At 41.4% G+C, this 21,233-nt stretch overlaps 5 protein-coding genes across 13 annotated transcripts; 3 read left to right on the top strand and 2 right to left on the bottom strand.

The window, feature by feature from the left end:
* The first annotated feature begins 1,412 nt into the window (after positions 1-1,412).
* Positions 1,413-9,838, top strand: LOC108621882 (uncharacterized). Of its 6 annotated transcripts, none has more exons than XM_089463027.1 (2): positions 1,413-1,954; positions 9,257-9,838. In XM_089463027.1, the coding sequence occupies exon 2, from the start codon at positions 9,284-9,286 to the stop codon at positions 9,680-9,682; it is 399 nt and encodes a 132-aa protein (XP_089319153.1). In that variant the 5' UTR covers positions 1,413-1,954; positions 9,257-9,283; the 3' UTR covers positions 9,683-9,838. The 6 variants fall into 6 exon arrangements, with proteins under 6 accessions (XP_089319153.1, XP_089319154.1, XP_089319151.1 ...); XM_089463028.1 differs by lacking the exon at positions 1,413-1,954 and adding an exon at positions 5,912-6,218; XM_089463025.1 differs by lacking the exon at positions 1,413-1,954 and adding an exon at positions 7,859-8,436.
* Positions 9,839-10,948: 1,110 nt separating this feature from the next.
* On the bottom strand, positions 10,949-14,985 carry Polr2B (RNA polymerase II subunit RpII140). Its single transcript, XM_018019457.2, has 4 exons — positions 14,796-14,985; positions 12,515-14,683; positions 11,513-12,447; positions 10,949-11,452 (listed from the first exon to the last, which is right to left on the bottom strand). Exons 1-4 carry the CDS (start codon positions 14,815-14,817, stop codon positions 11,048-11,050), a joined length of 3,531 nt encoding a protein of 1,176 aa, XP_017874946.1. The 5' UTR covers positions 14,818-14,985; the 3' UTR covers positions 10,949-11,047.
* A 315-nt stretch (positions 14,986-15,300) lies between these two features.
* On the top strand, positions 15,301-16,464 carry 140up (RPII140-upstream gene protein). The gene is made up of 4 exons (XM_018000753.2): positions 15,301-15,608; positions 15,669-15,834; positions 15,895-15,983; positions 16,043-16,464. Exons 1-4 carry the CDS (start codon positions 15,436-15,438, stop codon positions 16,398-16,400), a joined length of 786 nt encoding a protein of 261 aa, XP_017856242.1. The 5' UTR covers positions 15,301-15,435; the 3' UTR covers positions 16,401-16,464.
* twf (twinfilin actin binding protein) lies at positions 16,413-18,082 on the bottom strand. The gene is made up of 4 exons (XM_018000752.2): positions 17,927-18,082; positions 17,771-17,848; positions 16,893-17,668; positions 16,413-16,829 (listed from the first exon to the last, which is right to left on the bottom strand). Exons 1-4 carry the CDS (start codon positions 17,949-17,951, stop codon positions 16,671-16,673), a joined length of 1,038 nt encoding a protein of 345 aa, XP_017856241.1. The 5' UTR covers positions 17,952-18,082; the 3' UTR covers positions 16,413-16,670.
* Positions 18,083-18,125: 43 nt separating this feature from the next.
* Abi (tyrosine kinase Abl) lies at positions 18,126-21,150 on the top strand. Of its 4 annotated transcripts, none has more exons than XM_018018934.2 (7): positions 18,126-18,288; positions 18,528-18,894; positions 18,953-19,572; positions 19,642-19,729; positions 19,815-19,826; positions 19,887-20,074; positions 20,147-21,150. In XM_018018934.2, exons 2-7 carry the CDS (start codon positions 18,539-18,541, stop codon positions 20,308-20,310), a joined length of 1,428 nt encoding a protein of 475 aa, XP_017874423.1. In that variant the 5' UTR covers positions 18,126-18,288; positions 18,528-18,538; the 3' UTR covers positions 20,311-21,150. The 4 variants fall into 4 exon arrangements, with proteins under 4 accessions (XP_017874423.1, XP_017874422.1, XP_017874425.1 ...); XM_018018933.2 differs by having other exon boundaries at positions 19,639-19,729; XM_018018936.2 differs by lacking the exon at positions 19,815-19,826 and having other exon boundaries at positions 18,127-18,288.
* The last annotated feature ends 83 nt before the right edge of the window (positions 21,151-21,233 follow it).

Raw genomic sequence — 21,233 nt, 5'->3', positions numbered from 1 at the left:
CCCCATTTCTCTCCGTCTCGTTCTCTATGCCTGTATTGCTCTGTCTCTGTTTCTCTGCAGTGTCCAAGCAACAATCTCATATCGTTATTCTGTTTGTCGACATTATAGTTTTTCTACCGTTTAAGTGCCATTAGACCTCTATGTGTTTCCTGTCAATGCGCTTGTAACTTTGAACACACACACACACACACACACATAGACATGCACATGCATACATATACACACGAATAAGTAAATAGGCAGAGGTATAAAAAGTTTATGATACTTAAAGGTCAGTTTGTTGTTTTTTAAAAAACAGTATTTACATTATAAGAAGAATTGAACATAAAAGTGAATTAAATAAACTTTACCTCTAATTAAACATTTTCTTTTGTTATTTTAGTATGAAAATCTGTCATAATATTCGTATCATCTAAAAAAAAAAAAACAAATTTGCTAAAGTTAATTGATTGCAATTTTTAGATAAACTTCAAAACTTCCCAAGGCAAAAGCGATATTTATTATTTAATCCTGCTTCACCGAAAAATCAATTTCCATTTCTAAAACTACCAGACATGTCGAAACTTACCTAGCAAAATAAGAAGTCAACTCTCTTTTATTATATATGCAAAAAGCAAAATGCATAAAGCTGAGCTTATGGCACAATTTTTGTTGCTCTAAATACTTCGCTGTTGACATTGGCATCAAATTGTTTTATCCTGCAGCTGCTGGCAAAACTAAGCAGTAAACATTGCCAGGCCACACTCGATTTAGGATTTGTTTTGCAAGGCAAAAGGTACACAAGGTGGGTAAATGAAAAATGCCAAGAACGAAAAAAATGGAAAGTATCTGCTAAAAAATGTAAGATAGAAAGAAAAGGAAGCGAAGAAAAACAGTCGAAATAGCTGCAAAAAGCGCGCACAGACAAAACTGCATTTGCAACACACAAACGAAGAGCTCAACGGACGTGGGACTAAACAACTAGAAGATACCCATTAGAATGAAGAATCTTTACTAATGACAATAGAATACCAGAATACCAGTATATTTTTCTAGGCTCTCTTTTATGGATAGAAAATTACTTAATATAAAAAAGTCGAACGATGGGGTTCTCTGAATAAATTGATAACTTCCACATACAATTCGTAATATTGCATTATACCCTCTCTCACTTAGTGGAGCATACAAAATGAGCTTTGGTTGAGGCAAACAAAATTGGCAATCAAAGTTACGCCATTTTTCCTCTTTCCTTCAGCCATAGCCAGCAAGTTTTGGCATTTAATGGAGAATCAAAAGTGTTTTGCAAAAATCAATTACTTGCCAGTTGAAAGACGTTGGAGAACATTTCAATGTAGTTAATTATAATCAGCTAACGAGCAACTAGAAAACGAACTTAAAGCTGGACGTTAGTTACAAATCGGATGCTGTCAATGTTTTGTATATATATATATAAATATAGATATTTTGTTTTTTTTTTTTTCGGTGTTCCTTTGGCAAAACAGAAATTCATGGAAATTTTCAATCGCATTTTCCGTAAGCCGCTTAAATGGCCGCTTGAGCCGTGGGGATAATAGCTAGCAAACATCTGACAATTTTAACATGGACTCAGTACTGGGTTGGACATGGACATGGACATGGACTGAGGCACGTGATAAGCATAGCAAAGTAACATTCAAATCCGATGCCAGAAAGTGACAAACAAGCAGAAAACAGAGCATGGCCAGGAGACAGAACATGCTAACAAAGGCACTGAGCCTCTGGAGCATGGACAATTTAACGGACTTATTTATTTATGAAAGCCAAATGCATTTGGGGCACTCGACAATGGAAATTGTGACCGAATCATGAAATTGAAATTGCCAGCAAAGGCAATTTGATAGACACGCACGCACGTATAACTTGGCCATTTTGCCCGATTGGACAACAGGTCAATAAAGTTAAAATTCTAGTCTCAGACTGTTTGCTAAATAAATAGGTAAGCATAAGTACCAATGCTTTCCTAATAAATGCCTTTTGTATAACTTATTTGCATTCAGACACAAGCCAGAAAACGCAAGTCAAGTCCAAATATATAATTTGTCATAAATAGAATTGTTTGAGATGTATTATTAGTAGTACCCTTATTAGTAGTATTAGTATTAATAGTAATGGTAGTACTTATTTGTGTAGTAGTTGTAATAGTGATAAGTGGTAGTAGTACTAGTAGAAGTATTACTTGAAGTCGTAGTACTATTAGTAATAGTAGCAATTGTAGTTGAAGAGAAGTAGGATTAGTAGTAGCAGTAAAAGAAGTAGTAGTAACAGTTGAATAAGAAGTAGTATTCGTATCAGTAAAAGAAGTAGTAGTAGTAGCAGTAAAAGAAGTAGTAGTAGTAGTAGTAGCAGTAAAAGAAGTACTAGTAGTAGCAGTAAAAGTAGTAGTAGTAGTAGTAGTAGCAGTAAGAGAAGTAGTAGTAGTAGCAGTAAAAGTAGTAGTAGTAGTAGCAGTAAAAGTAGTAGTAGTAGCAGCAGTTAAAGTAGTAGTAGTAGTAGCAGTAAAAGTAGTAGTAGTAGTAGCAGTAAAAGAAGTAGTAGTAGTGTCAGTAAAAGTAGTAGTAGTAATAGTAGCAAAAGTAATAGTAGTAAAAATAATAGCAATAGTAGTAAAAGTAATAGTAGTAAAAGTAATAGCAATAGTAGTAAAAGTAATAGTAGTAAAAGTAATAGCAATAGTAGTAAAAGTAATAGTAGTAAAAGTAATAGCAATAGTAGTAAAAGTAATAGTAGTAAAAGTAATGGCAATAGTAGTAAAAATAATAGTAGTAGGAGTAGTAAAAGTAGTACAAGACAACTTGTTACAGTCAACAATTTACCTTGCAATTCCTGATTGCAATTGATTTAACAATAATTTGCTTATAAAGCGACAGTTTAATGTCATAAGCCTAAACAATCCCGAGTAACGCAATTAAAAGAAAATCTGATATGAATTTAAATTATGTCACAAACAAATACTTCGCTTGCAATTGAAAATTAAATTGTTTGACACCATATTTTTTATTATTGATGGAATGGAATTTGCATATGTAACAAATTTAAGCCTTTTTGTTTTTATGTAAATTTTTAGTGCTCTGCATAAATTCGTGTCCGACAGAATAAATTATCGAGGAAATGCAATAAATGAAAATATTTTACAGCAATAAAAAATGTGGATTTTATATACATATGTATATATTGTATATTGTATGGGAAAATATTCTCTTTAACAGTGATTAATTAACACATATTTTTACTAATTAGAAATTTATATTTATTGAAATAGATTTTATATAAATTTAATTCCCATCAGTAAACCCTTTGTATAAAAACTAAAGTCAGACCATTGGCCCAAATAGCTGAACGTGCTAATCACTAGTTATTTTGCAATTATAAATGCAAGAGTGTTTGAATGCAAATAGGTAAGAGCTTTGATTTAGTACAGCGAACACGCCCACCGGCAACACGCCCCCAAGCAGAACAAATCGCTGGGAAAATTAAAGAGGCCAACAAAGACCACATCGACCCACTCGCCTCATATGTTAGGTGGGTTAATAACCGAGTTGCATGAAAATTAATTGCGAAACATTTAAGCCGGGCGGCTAAGTGCTAAGGTATGGTAGGAAGCAGGTGGGTTGAGTTGCCGTGCAAACTGTGGGTCTGAATGTACCTTAGGTTAACCCCATCTTATGAGAAATAATTAAAAGTTTCAAATAAGACTTGCGGCCAGATGAATATCAGACTGGACCTGCGATTTAATTAGCCAAATAACTAGTTTAACATTCGAACTTTGGCGCCCCGCGTAAGACTCTAAACACCTGCTCCTTGCAGCTCTCGCACAGAACCTCAAAAGTCAGCTTTAATTTGCCCTGGCAGCAAACAATAAAGAAAATACGAGCGAGGAAAAGCAGCAGAGGGAGAGAGAGCGAGTGAGAGTGAGAGGCGTATAGGAAAGCTGGCTTCCCCGTGCTTGAGTAGGCGACTTGAGAGTGCTGCACGCAAAATAACTTAAAAACCGCAAAGTGGCTGGTAAAAACTATTTAAGTTTATGCGATAAGGACAATAAAAGCAGAGCAACAGGGTGGCACATGCCTGTCCTGTAGCTTCACTCCCTCTCTCTCTCTCTCACGCTCACTCTCTTCCGTCGTTTTTGCACTTAGCCCACTCCACAAACATTTGCTGTTTCGCTTCCACCAATTAAAAGTGCTGCATACTTATAGGCAACCGCAATATTATCATTGTAAGTGTGTGTGTGTGTGTGTGTGTGCGTGTGCCTGTGCGTGTGTGCAGTTATGTAATTATGGTAATTAAAAGAGCACCGACTTGTCTTCCTCGTGCCTTATTGTATAGTGAAGCACCTTTCTGGCTTTTTAGATTCTCCTTCAGTATAATTTTATTTCATCACGTAGCTGGAAAAGCACATTGAACAAGCCATAGCAGACACAAGTTTTGGCCATTAAAGCTGGCTACAGATAAACATTTTATAGCTGCCTGTACGTACACCATACCCAACTATTTTCCCAAAGTTTTCTTGACTTTTGAATGCTTCTCTGGTTTAAATAGTATGACACGGAAAACCAATTTGCTAAAATAGTTTCAATAAATCTTTGTGAAAGTCGGCCTCTTGATTAAATATGAAATATACATATATATGTTTTGCTAAAATGTTATTATTATATTTTGTTATGATTGAATTGAAATCAAGGAGCAGGGAAAGAGCAATTTTATTAAGGGGCAAAGCGGCTTAGTTCTTTTTTGCATTCAAAGTGTTTGAGAATATCTATAATTAGAAGGAATCACAAAAAAGAGCAGGTGAGACACTGCAGCAGATGTGAAGTTTACCTAACAAATTTAAGCCTGAAGTTTGCTTAAAAAACAACAGACATAAAGTTAAACATGGTTCGCATATATGATATATCAATACCCAACAATTTTTATATATATAATTTTTATAAACTGCATTATAACTGTCAATATATGTTGTTTATATTTCCATACAGTTTCTTTGAAATATTTTCATCAAGTCTCTTATAACAGTATCCCCAATTGCATAATAATTGTGATTTGTAGAATATACTAGAATGCACGCATATTCACATAGAATACAGCCCATGCGTGTTTGAATGTATGTGTGCACGCGAAGAGGAAAAATGCTTAGCGTTCTTCGATCTGCACGAGGCTAGCTCTCTAGCTCGTGTAGCTTATAGAGATCGTCGTGTTGACACATATCTGTTCGTATGTCTCTCTGGCAGTGTCTCTGTCTGTGTACCTAACAAGAGTAAGGAACGAAGAATGAGGACCGAAGGTCATTTAAAACGAAATTAGAGTGCTTCAGCAGCAGAGAGTGTTCCCATTGGTCACTTAAGGCTCGACTGACATCGGGCTCAACATTTGAGAGCGACTAAGTGATTGAGTTAAAGTTGTCCTATATAAAGGGCAGCAGCTGCAGCATTTCTTCAGTCACCCAGGCCTGGTGAGGGTCAGTCGCAGTGCAGTAAAGTGAAGTGAAGTGAATTGAGTGACCGTTCAGCTAAGCATTAAAGGCTAAGTGGAAATAATTGGAGGAAATACTAAGAGGAAATACTAAGAGTAAATACTAAGAGGAAATACTTAAAGGAAATACTTAGTTATATTACAATTAAATTATATTCCAAAAGATTGTTACATATATAATCCAGATATGCGGAAGCGAATGATGAAAGCAAAATGAGCTGATAATAAAGTCAGAAACATATTAACTATCATGAGAGTTTCGACTTCGCTATAATAAACAGGTTTGCATTTTAAAGAGAAATGCCAATGGTCGCCAGTTTAAATTAGGCGCCCTAACTAACAAACCAATAACTCTGTGATGATAGCTTTGCCATACAAATAAACCATAATACATATGTGCAAACATATACATATATGTGTATATATTTATGGCTAATGCTGGCGCCACAGCTGGGCTTTCACTTTTCGTGACATTTGCTGAAACGGTAGCACCATCGGAATCAAAGCTAAGTAACGCCAGAGGCGACTCGATATGCGATAAGTATTCACCTTTCACACAACTCCCCGGCTGCATACGAATGTGGCCATTAATCGTGTTCGCTTCTGGTGGAATAGAACGAAACGAAACGAAAATTGAATGCCAGAGCGTAGAGTGGCTCAAATCAGATCGCCCATTGGCGATGCGCTGAAAGCATAAGCCGTAAGCCGTACGCCGTAAGCCGTAAGCAAAACAGGTGAGAGATGCGCTGCTACAATTAAAAAATCACGAATTCGTACTCGACCCGCGCTCAAAAATGAAATCAAGCGACAACTGTTTTGATTATGTGATGTGCTTCGAATTCAATTTCAGCCTCATTTCAGTTTCATTTTTTGCATGCTCTTTTTTCTATTTTTCTAGCTTGTAAATAATTTCACATTTAAAGCGATTAAATTTCGCTTATGGCCTTGATAATGCCCAGTTGGTAACTCTTAAGAGCGCAGCGTGTTGTGTTGCTACTTCAATTATTTGGGCTTAGTTTGTTGTGATTTTTACTTCAAAAGCTGATGCACGGTTTCCTCTAGCTTGCGTAAACATCATTAGATATAGTGTATACAATGTTGTTAGGCAGGCTTTTTTTTTTTCATTGCTACTGGAAAGCTTGTGAGGCAGTGGAGTCCATGGGACGCATGATTAATTATAAATTACTTACACAGTAAAATAACAATATTTCGTTTCTATTTGGTAAATAGCTAAACTTAAGGTCAACCCGATAAATAATGGAAAGTATTTAAGCGCTTCACGCCAGTTGTGCGTACAAAATATGGAAGTAGGAAACTAGAAAAAAATATATTATTATTGGTCTGGTTTTTCATTTATATATATTTTTTATTAGACTGAAAGGCATTATTATTATATTAGAATAAAAGATGTAGGGATTAACATTAATTTATTAATTATATATTTGGAAGGTGGAAAATCTCAAATTACTAAATTAAATAAAACAAAATAAATAAAAAATAATTTGATGCCTATCGTCACTTAGTTGAGGTATTTAACACCTTTCGTCAAACTTAGGTATAAATAACCGACTGATTAATACTCTTTCTGGACAGCAACAACAACAACAACTAAAACTAAATGTAATGAAAGCCTATTATTCTTTATAAAAGTTAATCCTTAAATGAGATCAACCGGGAGCTACCTATTTAGGTTCATGCTCGTGGCAAGTCTATTGCTCATTATTGATCGATTCAATAAGAAGATAAATAGCAAATACTTTAACAAAACGAAGAATACTCAAAAATATATCTAATAATGCAATTTCTCTCGCTCCCGCTCCTTTACAGCAAGCAGCTATAACAATATTCAACAATTTACTGACAATTATAATTATCAATTATATACTACTTATACGACCAAAGCAAAAGTTTCGTAAGGGTTTCCACGTCATTCATATTCATAAATCTCAAATTGAATAAACGCTTCTGCTTACAGCGCGCAACGTTCAATTGCAATCAACAGTCGCAGAAACTCATCAATGTCAATTCAAAGTAGCCAATCAGCTAGGCTAATAATACCACAAATCATAGAAATGTTTATTATAATTTGGCCAAAGACAATAGTCAAGCAGAACCAAACAGTTCTTCAGGTATGCGCAAATATTTGCTAATTAAACATTTCTGCGCATGTTTTTCCCCCTCTCTCTCTCTCTCTCACTCTCTCACTCTTATTTATCTGGGCAATAATAATAAAATTGACATCATTGCGCGTAAAAGCATAAAATACACAAGCAAACCTTGTTATTTCTAAATGTAAATGCCTGTCAGCTGAGCATCTGCTGCGGGTGTTAGAGAGCTTCTCGAAGCGCAGCATGTCGATAGCATTGAACCCGCGCTGACTTGGCTCGGCCCCAACGACCTAGTGATCAATTAATATCAATAATATTATGAATATTATTATTAGCTGCTGCCATTAGACGATACCGGCAGCTACTTAGCAACTTCAAAGCTTCAACGCCCCAACGCCTCTACATTTAACATTTTACTTAGCCGTTATTTATTTACCTTCAATTTACGATTCATTTTGCGCAGAACGCCGTCGCCGTCGTCGCTGATGACGCTGACGACGCTTACGCAGACGCAGACAGTCGCCGTCGCCGTCGCCGTCGCCATCGCCGGCTTGGACTTGGACTTGGTAAATGAAGTAACCTGGCCTTGTCGCGCGCCAGTCTCTGCTTAACATTTGCGCGTCGCGCTTGGCTCTAAACTCAACTGCCTCAAGACTATTCGCACACAACGGCTCTGATCGCGACATTCGGCTATTATTATATATATTTGGCAGCGCGTAAATCGGCTTAAATTATAGAATCCAATTTGCCTTAAAGCCTAATCAGCGTGCCACGATTTATCAGTCAACATGTCGCAGCATAAGTTCAAAACGGTAACTGCAAAACGGGACACAAATTAAACAGTGTAAAGATAATTTAAAAATAGTAACAAACAAAAAAAAAGTGATGATTTTCAAAACAATCATCTGGCCATGGTCGGATACTATCGCAAAACTAATTAGTAGCTTGATTACCAAGCATTTTTTATATGACTACAAACTTAAGTACTTCGTATTAATGAAAATATAATACATTTTAAATAATAATCACAATAGAATAACAAAATCTAAAATAATATGTTTTGGGATTTGCCTATTTAAAATCTCGTTTTAGCCACCGTGTTGCCATTAGGCAACCAGCCTTTAGTCATTTTATATAAAAGTGTTTATAGTGTGTTATAATTTTGTATTATATGTTACTATATTTATTATATATTATAGTTATACTTTTAAAAACTCTTGACTTACAAAATTAAACCGATTTAAAAACAAGCTTAAAAATTTATTTTCATTACCATATATATAATGAATTACTAGTGTAAGCTTCTTGCTTAAATATTCTTTCTAAGCGTTAAGTATATTCCGGTTCTTGGTTAAAAACTATGTTGGATAGTGTAACAGTGGTAGCTAATTTCGTAATTACAAATTTTTTAATTTATAGTATAATGCATTTGTTTCTCTGAATTTCATATCAAATGATTACTATTGTTTTTTATTTCGCGAATTAATCTTGACAAGAAATATGTTTTAGAATTTACTTTAGATTAAACTGAAATTTTCAATATGTTCATCATATCATATCAGAGCATAATTTCTCACATTTCTAAATTTTTATGTTTATGGTATTCAGCATTATTTTAATTATATTAAAAATATTCTATACCTATCATTCCTTCCTTTCCACAGCCCGTCCATTCAGCATTGATAATATGCATGTGCTTCAGCTTGACTGTCGACAAATCGCTTGGTGCTCCAGTTTCAAATTTTGACAGGAATCTCGTGACATATCCAGAGGCCCCAAGTGAAGTGCTGCCCATTGAGCCGCTGCTGATTTATCCCGAAACGCAGGAGTTTCTCTATCAGGCGCGCACAGCGGCAGGCGATGGGGAGCAGGACATAATTTACGTCAAGTTGCTCCCGGACAAATTGGATGGCTATCGGCCCAAGCAGCAGCGACACGTGGAGAAGCCCCAGCGCCGCAAAGAGCTGAGCATTAAGGACATATTCTTTGTGAAGGCGCGAGCCAATGGACAATTCAGTCACGAGCGCCTAAAGGTCTATCGACTGCCCGAGTTCTATGCGATCACCGTTTTCCGCAACGGCGAGAAGTGAATAGGGGGAGGGTAGTTCCGAGTGCTGCATCCTTGTTGCACTTAAGCTTTTAAGTTTTTTATGTTATGTATATAAGCCGCTATAAATAAATGCCTCTGGAGCTGTTCAAATACTGCCGAAAGGCTCTTATCAGACACGCTTTGGCGAGACGATTTACATGCCATTTCAATTATCCATAACAAAGGCGGCCGCATTTGCCGCTGAATGATGGGCGGTGGCAACAGCGCCAACCCCCCAAAGCCCCAGACAGCCACAATTTCACGCGCTTCGCACGGGCTCACGTCAAGCGGCAATTAATAACTGTCAGTCAATTGGTTGCCACAACTAAAGCCAACTCAAAGCTCCAGCATCACAACAAAGAACTAATCCCCTTTTGTCATCGGCCAGCACAGACCGCGGGCCAAACATTACGTCAAAATCATAGAAAGCAACAATAGCAACAAAATGCCATGAAAGGAAAGCTATCATAGAGCCCCTGTGCGAATACACTCGCTACATAAGATAGGTGATAGCTGCAGTTGACGATACCAGGGAGAAGTCGAAAGTAAGGCGAAAACGAAGCTGTTCAAAATGAGGCAAATAAACATTTTAAATAATTACCTAGTATTTTAGATGAGTACTAGGTAAATTCTATTCATTAACTTTTCTTAATTCTAACTTATTGAAATTTCATATATCCCAAAATCTGCAAGCCTATATGTTAAAAAAATTAATGATGAATGATGAAATACGCGAAACCTGCTTTGAAAATTCGATTCCATTGAAATATGCCAGCTCTGAATAAGAGAGAATAATCAGAGTAAGAGCGTTAACAGTCAGACAGCATACATATATAGATATATTGATGGAAATAGACATGTTTAAATTTAGGATAGACACATACAGAGATAACCATATTTAAAGTATACCATATGAAGTATGCCAAACAATTACATGTTAAGAACAAATTGGCAATATTGAGAGTGTATCTTATAGAGATCGCTAGATTGCAATCTTATATACTCCTAACTCTGATATTAAACCTGATAATTCTGAAATCTTGCATTGCTTCATTACACGTTACAAACTTTGTATGAAAACCGAGCGATCCATCTGAAAAATCTCTTCGGCTCAGATTAATTAAACGTTGTAAATTTTTAATGCAGACTTTCGCTCAGCTATTTAAGAGTCTCAGACACGTTCACATCTTTACAATTCTGCGCACGCATTTGCTCCACTTGCGAGATGGACTTAGAAGACAATGTAGAAAATACAATTCGCATAGGGTTTAAGTTGGTTATAGTTACGAGAAAATCATTATTTACTAAATGAAGTACAAAGAGCTCCGAAATGATGCTTATTACATTAATATAAATTATCAGGAGCTCAGCTAACCATCAGGCGCGGCGCTATGTTCATTGACATGAGCTCCTGGAAGAGCAGCTTCGCCGCGTACGGCAGTCTCACTTGCGAGATCTGCGTCTTGTTCTTGCAGCCTTTGCACTCGAACGTATTGTTGCGCAGATTGGCAATGGCAATCAGGCCGCAAAAGTTGCAAATGTGCACGCGATACGGATCGGACACTTCGAACAGTCGCTCGCGCAGGAACTGAGCAGCACCGTGAGAGATTTGACAGTCACGCTCCATCTCACCGAAACGCAAGCCGCCGTCACGGGCTCTGCCCTCCATAGGCTGGCGCACTAGGATCTGCACTGGACCACGGGCACGGGAGTGGATTTTGTCGTCCACCATGTGCTTGAGGCGCTGATAGTAGGTTGGGCCCAAAAATACCTGCAACAGACATTTTTTTAAATATTCATTCATTTATACAGCCAGGATATTCCTCTTTACCTGAGCATTAATTTTCCGGCCAGTGTGACCATTGTACATGACCTCGTTGCCACGTAGATGGTAGCCGTACTCCTGAAGGAAAGTAGAAATCTTTTGTACGTTGACGGCATCGTTGAAGGGCGTGGCGTCGCCGATTTCGCCCTTATTGGAGCCAAGCTTTCCCTGCAGACACTCGATCAAATGGCCAATTGTCATACGAGAGGGAATGGCGTGGGGATTGATGATAATATCTGGCGCCAATCCCTCGCAGGTGAACGGCATGTCCTCCTGTCGATACTGGATGCCACATGTTCCCTTCTGCCCGTGACGAGAGGCGAACTTGTCGCCAATCTGTGGTATGCGCACGGAACGCACACGAATCTTGCAGAACTTGTAGCCCTCGCTGTTTAGTGTCAACATAACCTGATCTACAATGCCCGTCTCAGAGTTACGCAAAAATGTGGAGGCATCGCGCTTGGCGAATCGCTTTGTATTGCTGTCCAGTTCATCGTCGTTCTCGGGTAGCGTAATTGTCTTGCCAATGACGACATCGTCGCCAGAGACACGAATGCCAGGCGCAATGATGCCATCATCGTCCAGTTTGTCATAATGAGCGTTTCGCATGCCCTGGCAAGTGCCGCGATGCGGTTTCTCAAAGTTCTCTTCTTGATCACCGACGCGTTTATTCTCCGCATCCTTGTACGATCGATAGAACACCGACCGGAAGAAGCCACGCTCCACGGCGGAGGCATTCAGAATAACGGAATCCTCCTGGTTGTATCCAGTGTAGCACAAAATAGCCACAATCGAATTGATGCCCGCAGGAAGCTCACGGAAACGCAAATACTCCATGGATCGGGTTGTCACCAATGGCTTCATGGGATAATACAGCACGTGCGCCAGGGTGTCCATACGTACGTGGAAGTTGGTTATATATACACCCATGGCCTGCTTACCTAGAGTCCAGAAATAGGGAGAAATTGTTAATATACACTTTAATCAGAGTGATCATCTGCTGCTTACCCATAGCGCTTTGATAGGTGTTACGTGGACTCTGATTGTGATCGGGGAAGGGTATAATAGAGGCACAGACACCCAAGATCATGGCCGGATGAATCTCACAGTGAGTGTAGGTGGTACAATAGGCGTAGTCCTTGTCCTGCTTGAGATCGTAGGGCGACATGGCAATCATGACCGTTTCCTCCTCGAGTGTGTCAATGTACTCAACAACACCAGAAGCAACCAGCACCTGCCAGCTGTAGTTATTGTAGTCTCGCTCCTTCAACATCTCCACGTGAGTCTTCTTTAACAGTAGCGTGCCATTCTCGACAATGAGCAGAGGTCTACAAATGCGACCCGCATCTGTGTAGATTCGGATCTCGCGATCGCGAATGTCGCGAATCATGGACACCTCTGATACAATGATGTCCATCTGACGACGCAGCTTACGCAGTGTGGCCATCAGTTGCTCGGGATCTCGATGTATGCCCACCCAACAGCCATTCACGAAGATTTTGGTAGCATCTGCAATAGCAGAGGGCGCGATTTCCTCCAGATTCTCCATTGACCACTCTTCCAAGAACTCCAGAATCGGCGACGGCTGTGAGCCCACGGAAATGTAAGCCATCAGTGCCAGATTCTTTACCAAGCCCACAGCTGCGCCCTCAGGCGTTTCTGCCGGACACAACATGCCCCACAGTGTGTTATGCAACTGACGTGGCTTGGCCAGCTTGCCGTCGCGTCCAATGGGTGAGTTGACGCGACGCAGATGGGACAATGTGGAGGCGAATGTGAGACGATTCAACACCTGCGAGACACCGGCGCGAGCCTGATGCGCCTTCTTCTGATCGCCCCAGTTGCCGGTGGCCAGCGAGTAGCGCAGACCGTCAGTGATAATGTTTGTTTTTATGGCCAGCTCCAGATTGAAGTCCTTGCCGCGGTCAATGAACTTCTGTGTGTACATGCGCACCTCTTTCATCAAGTTCTTGAAGAGGCCACGGAAGAGGAAGGCCAGCAGAGGACCAGCAAGATCCAGGCGCTTGTTGCCATAGTGATCACGATCGTCGAGCTCTCGGCGACCCAGCGAGGCCAGCAGCAAGCGATGCACCATGTACCCTAGAAAATAGGCCTTCTTTGTCTCGCAAAAGTCAGAGACGCCGACATGCGGCAACATTTCCTTCTGCAGAATTTCCTTGGCGTACTTTATACGCTTGTCCTTGGTGACGCCGGGGCGTGCGCCGCGAGCGCCAATGAAATTAAGGGCTACATTCTGCTCCTGCACCACGAAGGCCTCGTCCAGGGAGGGCTTCACCATCTCCATCATCTCGGGATCGTCAAAGTCGTATATAATATGCTCTAAAATATCGCGATCAGCCACAAATCCCAGGGCACGAAAAACTATCATTATGGGTATCTCTTGCTTAATGTATGGGAGAATGGCAATGATCCGCTGTCCAATCGCCGATTTCTTGATGTTTTGCGAGCCACGCGCCATCATGTTCACCCAGAGCGTAGAGGTGGGGCGCGAGCTGTGCTCCAGGCAGGAGCGTATCTCCGTTTTGAAGGCGTACTTGCCATCCTTCATGCTGAATACGTACACCGTGTTCGTGGCCATCTTCTCCTGGGCGATGAGGACTTTCTCTGAGCCGTTAATGATGAAGTAGCCACCCGGATCTAGCGGGCACTCGTTAAGCTCAGTCAAATCACGATCGGTGAGCTGTGAGAGCAGACAATATGTTGATCTCAACATGATGGGAATTTTGCCAATGAAGGTCTTTTGATGCTGCGTCTCCACGGGATCCATGCCCTCGACATTCTTTGTCTTTGTAATATCCACATATAGTGGAGCTGAATAGGTCAAATTGCGCAAGCGCGCCTCGTTGGGCATCATAGGACTGGGTGAGCCATCCTTTTCCCAATGCGTCGGCTTGGACAAGTAAATCTGTTCGAATTTTAGGGAAAATCGAGGAGGTGTCTCCACTTCGCCAGATGTATGCTGGGCCTCAGCCTGCAGCTCAATGGCTGGCGAGTCCTCAACAATGCGCTGCACAGACATTTGTATGAACTCATCGAAGCTGTCCAGCTGCTGACGCACAAGGCCTTTCTCGTCGAAATAGGCGTTGATCACGATCCAGCAGGCCTCCTGCCAGAGCTCGTGAGAGATTTCCTCTGCATTTTCCTCATCGAAATTCTCTGCAAAAATATTTATTTTTCAGTTGATTTTCTGCAGACAACGCCAGCGCCTCCGCCGCCATGTTAATTTTTTGCGCGGCGTGCGCTGCAATTTTGTTAGACGTATTCTTACCTTCTTCATTATCGTACATCATGTTGACTTGTTAGCTTGTTGCACTTTGTGCACTGATGAAAATAAAAGAAATTGGTATATCAAGAATCCTTTAATTTTTTAAATAAATTGATGAAATTGATATGACGAATCCTACAAGCACCGCAATAAGCGGCGATTCTGTTGGGACTAGTGTTAGTAACACCGAAGTACTTGAATATCGATAGTTAGTGCTCAGTAACGATGCTTATAGATATCGATAGCGTACAGTGCCCAGTATGCTGTGCATCCGATGCATAGCAATTTCATCATGTATTATTTGCAAGATATGCTGATCCGAAACCTTTTGTTTTTTGAGATACTCAAATAAATATTATTAATTCATAAGCCAATATGTAAATACATTATTATAGATAGTAGCTCAAAGAGGAAAAATAATTGTTGATCTTAACTTTAAGCATAAATGATTTTTTGCTTTTTACGTTTGTTAAACCAATATGTTTTCTAATAGTTTTTACATAGGGTATCCTTCTCATACTTTTCATGGTCTGTTTGCGACAGACTTTACGATATCGCGTGCCCATCGCTATCAGCGGGAACAGCTGTTTGTGCCGTTGCATGTTTTTCTTGTACTTTTTTGTTATTTAACGCTGGACTTCACATGAGTTTCTTAAGGAAAGGCGGCCGGTTTTTGATTGCCGGCATTCTGCCGGGCATTGACCGCAGCGCTAACGATGTTGTCGACAAAGAGAGCAAAACATACAAATCATTCTTAGCTCATAGAAGAGACGATGAAACTGGCATGGAGCGGCTCAAGCAAATGTTTACCGTGGAGTAAGTAAAGCAACTGAAACGACGTCAAGACACTTGAAATAACAATACTTCATATTTCAGTGAATTCGGCAGCATATCCTCAGAGCTCAACTCGATCTACCAGGTGGGCTTCTTCGGCTTCCTCGTTGGAGCCATCTATGGCGGTGTTACACAATCACGAGTGAGCTACATGAACTTCATGGAGAACAATCAAGCGACAGCGTTCAAATCACATTTCGATGCCAAGGTAAGACACCTCAGTTCATACAGTAAATTGAATAAGTAGACTTTTCAATGAAACTTGCAGAAAAAGCTGCAGGATCAGTTTACGGTGAATTTCGCAAAAGGCGGCTTCAAATGGGGCTGGCGCGTCGGCCTGTTTACCACCTCCTACTTGTAAGTCTTTATAGATAATTTGTCCCACTAGATTCCTAACGAGTTGGCTCTTTCACCAGCGGCATCATAACCGGTATATCCGTTTACCGGGGCAAGTCGTCAATTTACGAGTACTTAGCAGCGGGCTCCATAACTGGCGCACTCTATAAACTCAACTTGGGCCTGCGTGGCATGGCAGCTGGAGGCATCATTGGTGGCTTCATGGGCGGCGTTGCCGGCGTGGCATCGCTGCTGCTAATGAAGGCTTCGGGCACCACCATGGAGGAAGTGCGTTACTGGCAGTACAAATGGCGGGTGCAGCGCGACGATGACATCCGTCAAGCCTTAAAGAACCAAGCCGAAAAGGATGCGCCCGATCTGTTCACCGCGCACGATAAACGTGTGGGCGAGACGGTGACATTGGAGACGGTCAAGTGAAGCAGCTCAATGTAACTTTAGATACTTTTTATTTAAATAATAAATTGCAATAATGTCCTCGAAATGTACAGACAATACAATTAAGGAAGCCCAAGTCGGCTACTGCTATGCGTTTCAATTGTTCAGTTGATGCCTAGTGCAACTAAAGATACAGATATGACTCAGATACAGTGAAGATGGAGCACAGAATTTAAATGCAATAAATTAAATGCTTTGCGAGGAAAACAAGAAACATAAATTATGCGTGTGAAGAATATGACTCGATAAATTTCAGACTTCGTCTTCGTTGGAGGGACGCGTTAGGCGCTTGGCTCCGCGGTTCGGTGGGCCCTTTGGCTTTGCAAACGCTGGGCGATGCAATATCTTCTTGGGATGCAGCTCGTCCTGCAGGTATTGCTCGGTGAGTTCGTTGCCGCTGTCGATTTCCAGCTGTATTGTAAATAGATCAAATGAGTTTCAACCAGCGCCTTGAACAGAGCTTGATTTGCTCACCTTCTTGGCTATTTCTATGCCGTAAGAGGCTAGCTCTTCAAGGAACGGAGCCTTGCAACTGGAGTACATCATGCGCTCGCGCACAGAGCAAGAGTATCCGGGCATAGAGTATATGAATATAAAGGACTCCAAGTAGTCGCCCTCGTGGGTGTGCTTGAACAGATATAGATGGTAACGCGCATGGTCGTCGGGCACCTGCTTTGGCAGATCGCTCAACTCCACATTGGCTGCATGGGATACATGAATGCGCTCTTCCTCCAGGCTAATGCGGAACTGCAAGTAGTCATAGTTGCCGCGCAACATATCCTGCACTGCTGTCCGTGTTGCGTCCGTCAGTGGGCAGGAGATGCCGCCCAGCGTCTGGTGCCGTGTATCCGTGGATATCTCGGTGCGCACTTCAGATTTCTGAAGTTCCTTTATCTCCTCTTCACGCATAGTAAGCGGCGCCGGCGCAGCAAATTCACGCTTATGCTTTTTGTAACCCTCCAGGGTGGTTTCCTCTAGAGTCGTGGCATGCAGCTCCTCCATGATGTACGCTGAACCGAATTCGGTCTTGAGTGTGGCTTTCGTTGAGGCGTAGACCATCTTTTGGCGAATGCTGGCAGTGTCTGGAATCCAACTGATTAGTAGCCAGCCATAGCCCAGAGGCAGCTTCGTATCCATGCGGTACAAGAGATAGCAGGGAACACTCTCCTCAATTAGGGGTGACATTAGCTTATCATAGTCTCGCTCCCAGTCTTTTTTCACATCAGCTGTGGCGCTGCAGCTGAGCTGTTCTGTGGGGGCGAATCAGCAAACGGAAATAACATTTCCGGTGTTATATTTTGATTCATATTCATATAGATATGTGTATATCTATGTGTGTGTGTTCCACTCACCATTTTCAATTGATACTTTTATCACCCGTATTTTACCGTTCTTGGCCTTGGCAAACACTTTTGCTAGTTGCTCGTTGGCTGATATTAATAATAATGTAAATTTATACCAATAGAATTATTGCTTATATTTTCTTTCTTGCAGTTCCGCTAGCTTACCTTTGATGCCTGTTTGGTGCGACATTGTGAACTGAGTGCAATTCTAAATTCTAATAGGAGAAAAAAAGTGTATTACTCACAAGAAAAGCGGCGATGCCACCTCTTTTAATTTTGTGTGGCATAGGTGGCATCATTTTATCTTTGTTTACATTTTGCACAGAAACAGTGCACTATCTGGCAGCACCATTTTATGGTAGTGCGACCAGAGTTTGAGCAATTAACAGTGCGTTTTACAGCACTATCACTTGCTCTGCGTTCTTTTCACGTCCGTAAAATGTAAAACAGAAGCTGCATTTAATTGCATTTATCGCGACGCAGTCCAATCAAAAACCAATTTCTAGTGCAATCGTGTAGTGAATCAAGTGAGTGAACAAACAGGTCGCAGCTAAAGTGCCAAGCATTCCACGCTCCAATTAGTATTAAGCTACATACACGCTCTCGCTGCCTCTGTCATTATCTCAGTCGCTGCCAACGTCAGCGTCAGCGCTCGTCACCGCCCTACTGCTACGAATGTTTACTTCCGCTTGTTTATGTCGTGAAAATCGAATATGAAATGCAATCATTGAAGTTAAACAAAAACTTTTGCTTGTGTTCATTGCAGCATCCATACCCATGTTAACCGAAGCGCTCATGGCCAGCGACAACATAATGGACGAACTAGCATCTTTGATCCGTACCGAAATTCCCGATGGCCGCCAGAGTCTACGCGACAGCTACACGAATCTCGAGCGTGTGGCCGACTACTGCGAGGACACCTACTATCGTGCTGACAATAAAAAGGCTGCACTTGAGGCCACCAAGAACTACACCACTCAGTCGCTGGCCAGTGTCGCGTATCAGATCAACACTCTTGCCTACAGCTACATGCAGCTGTTGGATTTGCAGGCGCAGCAGCTCAGCGAAATGGAGTCGCAGATGAACCACATCGCTCAAACCGTGCACATACATAAGGAGAAGGTAGCCAGACGGTAAGACCATATTAAGACAAATAACCATTTGAGTTTCTTTAATCATATATTCTTACAGGGAGATTGGTGTGCTCACGGCCAATAAGGTGAGCTCACGCCAGTTCAAGATTGTGGCGCCCATTAATCCCGAGAAGCCCATCAAGTATGTGCGCAAGCCCATCGACTATTCCATACTGGATGAGATTGGACATGGGATAAATTCCTCCAATCAGCATGTAGTGCGGCAGAAGCACCGCGGTTCGAGTCATGGTTCTGTTCAATCTCTGGTGCCGTCATCGGTGGGTCCGCCGCCCACCACGAAGCCACCGACACCACCACAAATGTCGCGTGCCGGCAACACGGGCACTCTGGGCAAATCGGTCAGCAACACTGGAACACTTGGCAAGAGTTCGCGGGAGTACCGCACGCCTCCAGTGGTAAATCCACCGCAAGTGCCCTCACACTATGCTCCCAACTATCCAATTGGACATCCCAAGCGCATGTCAACGGCCTCGTCCACCACAACCACCACCACTGGTGGCGGTGCAGCGGGCAATGAGCGCGCCGCCGGCTACAGTGCGCTGCCCATGCCGCCTAGCCAGCAGATTGCCACGCACGTAAATCTGCCCTCGGCTGGCATGATGCAGTCGCTGCCACCGCCGCCGCCTACCACCTACGACGACAGGAGCAGCATGCCGCGTAAGTCGAGCGATTTGAATTGAATTGCGAAAAGCAAATACTGAAAACTCTTGTGATTACCCTTAGCAGCGCCTCCCTCGCCGTTGACCGTCTCGCAGCACGAGATGACCGAACAGAGTCACATTGGCATGCACACCCTGGGTCGCAACATCAATAGGTAAGCAACCACACATAGCATGTTCTCATTGTTCGTTTGTATATTACTCATATCGTACCATTTTAATGCCATTTACCTGCCACAGGAATCCGAATAGGTAAATTGCATGCTTTTTACTATTTAGTTAAGTTTTATGTTAATTCTTTCGTGTGCCTAGAAATCATTTCAGCTTGAACTTCGCTCGCCCTGGATCGCAGTCGCCGCCGTTGCCACCACCGCCGCCGCCAGAGGATGAGCACCAAGACTTTGGGCGACCACGCACTTCAACGGGCCCACAATTGGCCCCAATTGTGCCGGAGGATCAGAACTTACCTGGCTGGGTGCCCAAAAACTACATTGAAAAGGGTAAGTTCCAGAGCATATACATATATTTTTTGATGTGTATTCTCATATGTATTGTCTTTTTTTTCCTTTTAGTGGTGGCTATTTATGATTATTATGCTGACAAGGATGACGAGCTCAGCTTCCAGGAGAGTTCCGTTCTGTATGTGCTGAAGAAGAATGACGATGGCTGGTGGGAGGGAGTTATGGATGGTGTAACCGGTCTGTTCCCGGGAAATTATGTCGAGCCCTGTGTCTAAGCACTGCCAACGGAATTAACAATAACAATAATATGCATTATAACGCAAACGATAAGAATTGCGCATATTGATAATGATAGTTATACAACTACAGCCGCAGCGTACGCTCCAAAAGTATTCCACTAGCATAAACGGAATGGCAACTGGTTACATATAGTTGAATATGTACAAGTGGTCAACAAACTCTCACACACACAGACACACACACACACGCATACATGCATAAACACACACGCACGCACACTCCAGCAACAATTGTCAGAGCATTTATATGAGCGCGCTCGCTATTTTCTACATAAAGTAAACTAACTATAAACTAATTCAATAATCTAATAGACGAAAATAGCCCAAAGGAATGAAAAATTCATGAAATTGAGAACATACATATATATGTATACAAAAAAAATATATATATATATCAACTATATTATACTGACATATAGACGAATTCGGCCCAAAGTATAAAGTGGTTAAACAACTGCCGGCGCTTACCACAATTTGTGTTAAAATGGTTTTTATTGTTTACATTGCGCTTGCACCACGCCTCCACCAGACCCCCCCCCCCCCCCAATTCCCGCAGTATCGTAGGTTATACGAATTTCAGTTAGCCTTTAGCATTTAAGTATTGGCCAATTGGTTATGCATTTTCTTATGCACACATGATTATTTACAAGAACACTGCAATTTGCATATATAAATATTATTTTGCGTCAATGCATACTAAAGATTTAGTTAAAGTGAAATTGCAAAAAAACAAAGAAATCAAATTACATTTATAATATATACAGCTCCACATGCATTATATGGTCTAATAGCTAATAAAAATTTCAAATTTCAAAAGCTCTGTTCGTTGTTTGACCATGCAATTTGGCATTGCTCGTTTGCATACCAAGGACCTCTCGACCTTTTCGTGCCGGATGCAC

This window comes from Drosophila arizonae, chromosome 2 (genome assembly GCF_054131065.1).
Source record: "Drosophila arizonae isolate 15081-1271.41 chromosome 2, UAZ_ARI_1.0, whole genome shotgun sequence".
NCBI classification, from domain to species: Eukaryota; Metazoa; Arthropoda; class Insecta; order Diptera; family Drosophilidae; genus Drosophila; species Drosophila arizonae.
Note: the sequence above shows the minus strand (reverse complement) of the source record. Positions and strands in the feature narration are given on the sequence as shown.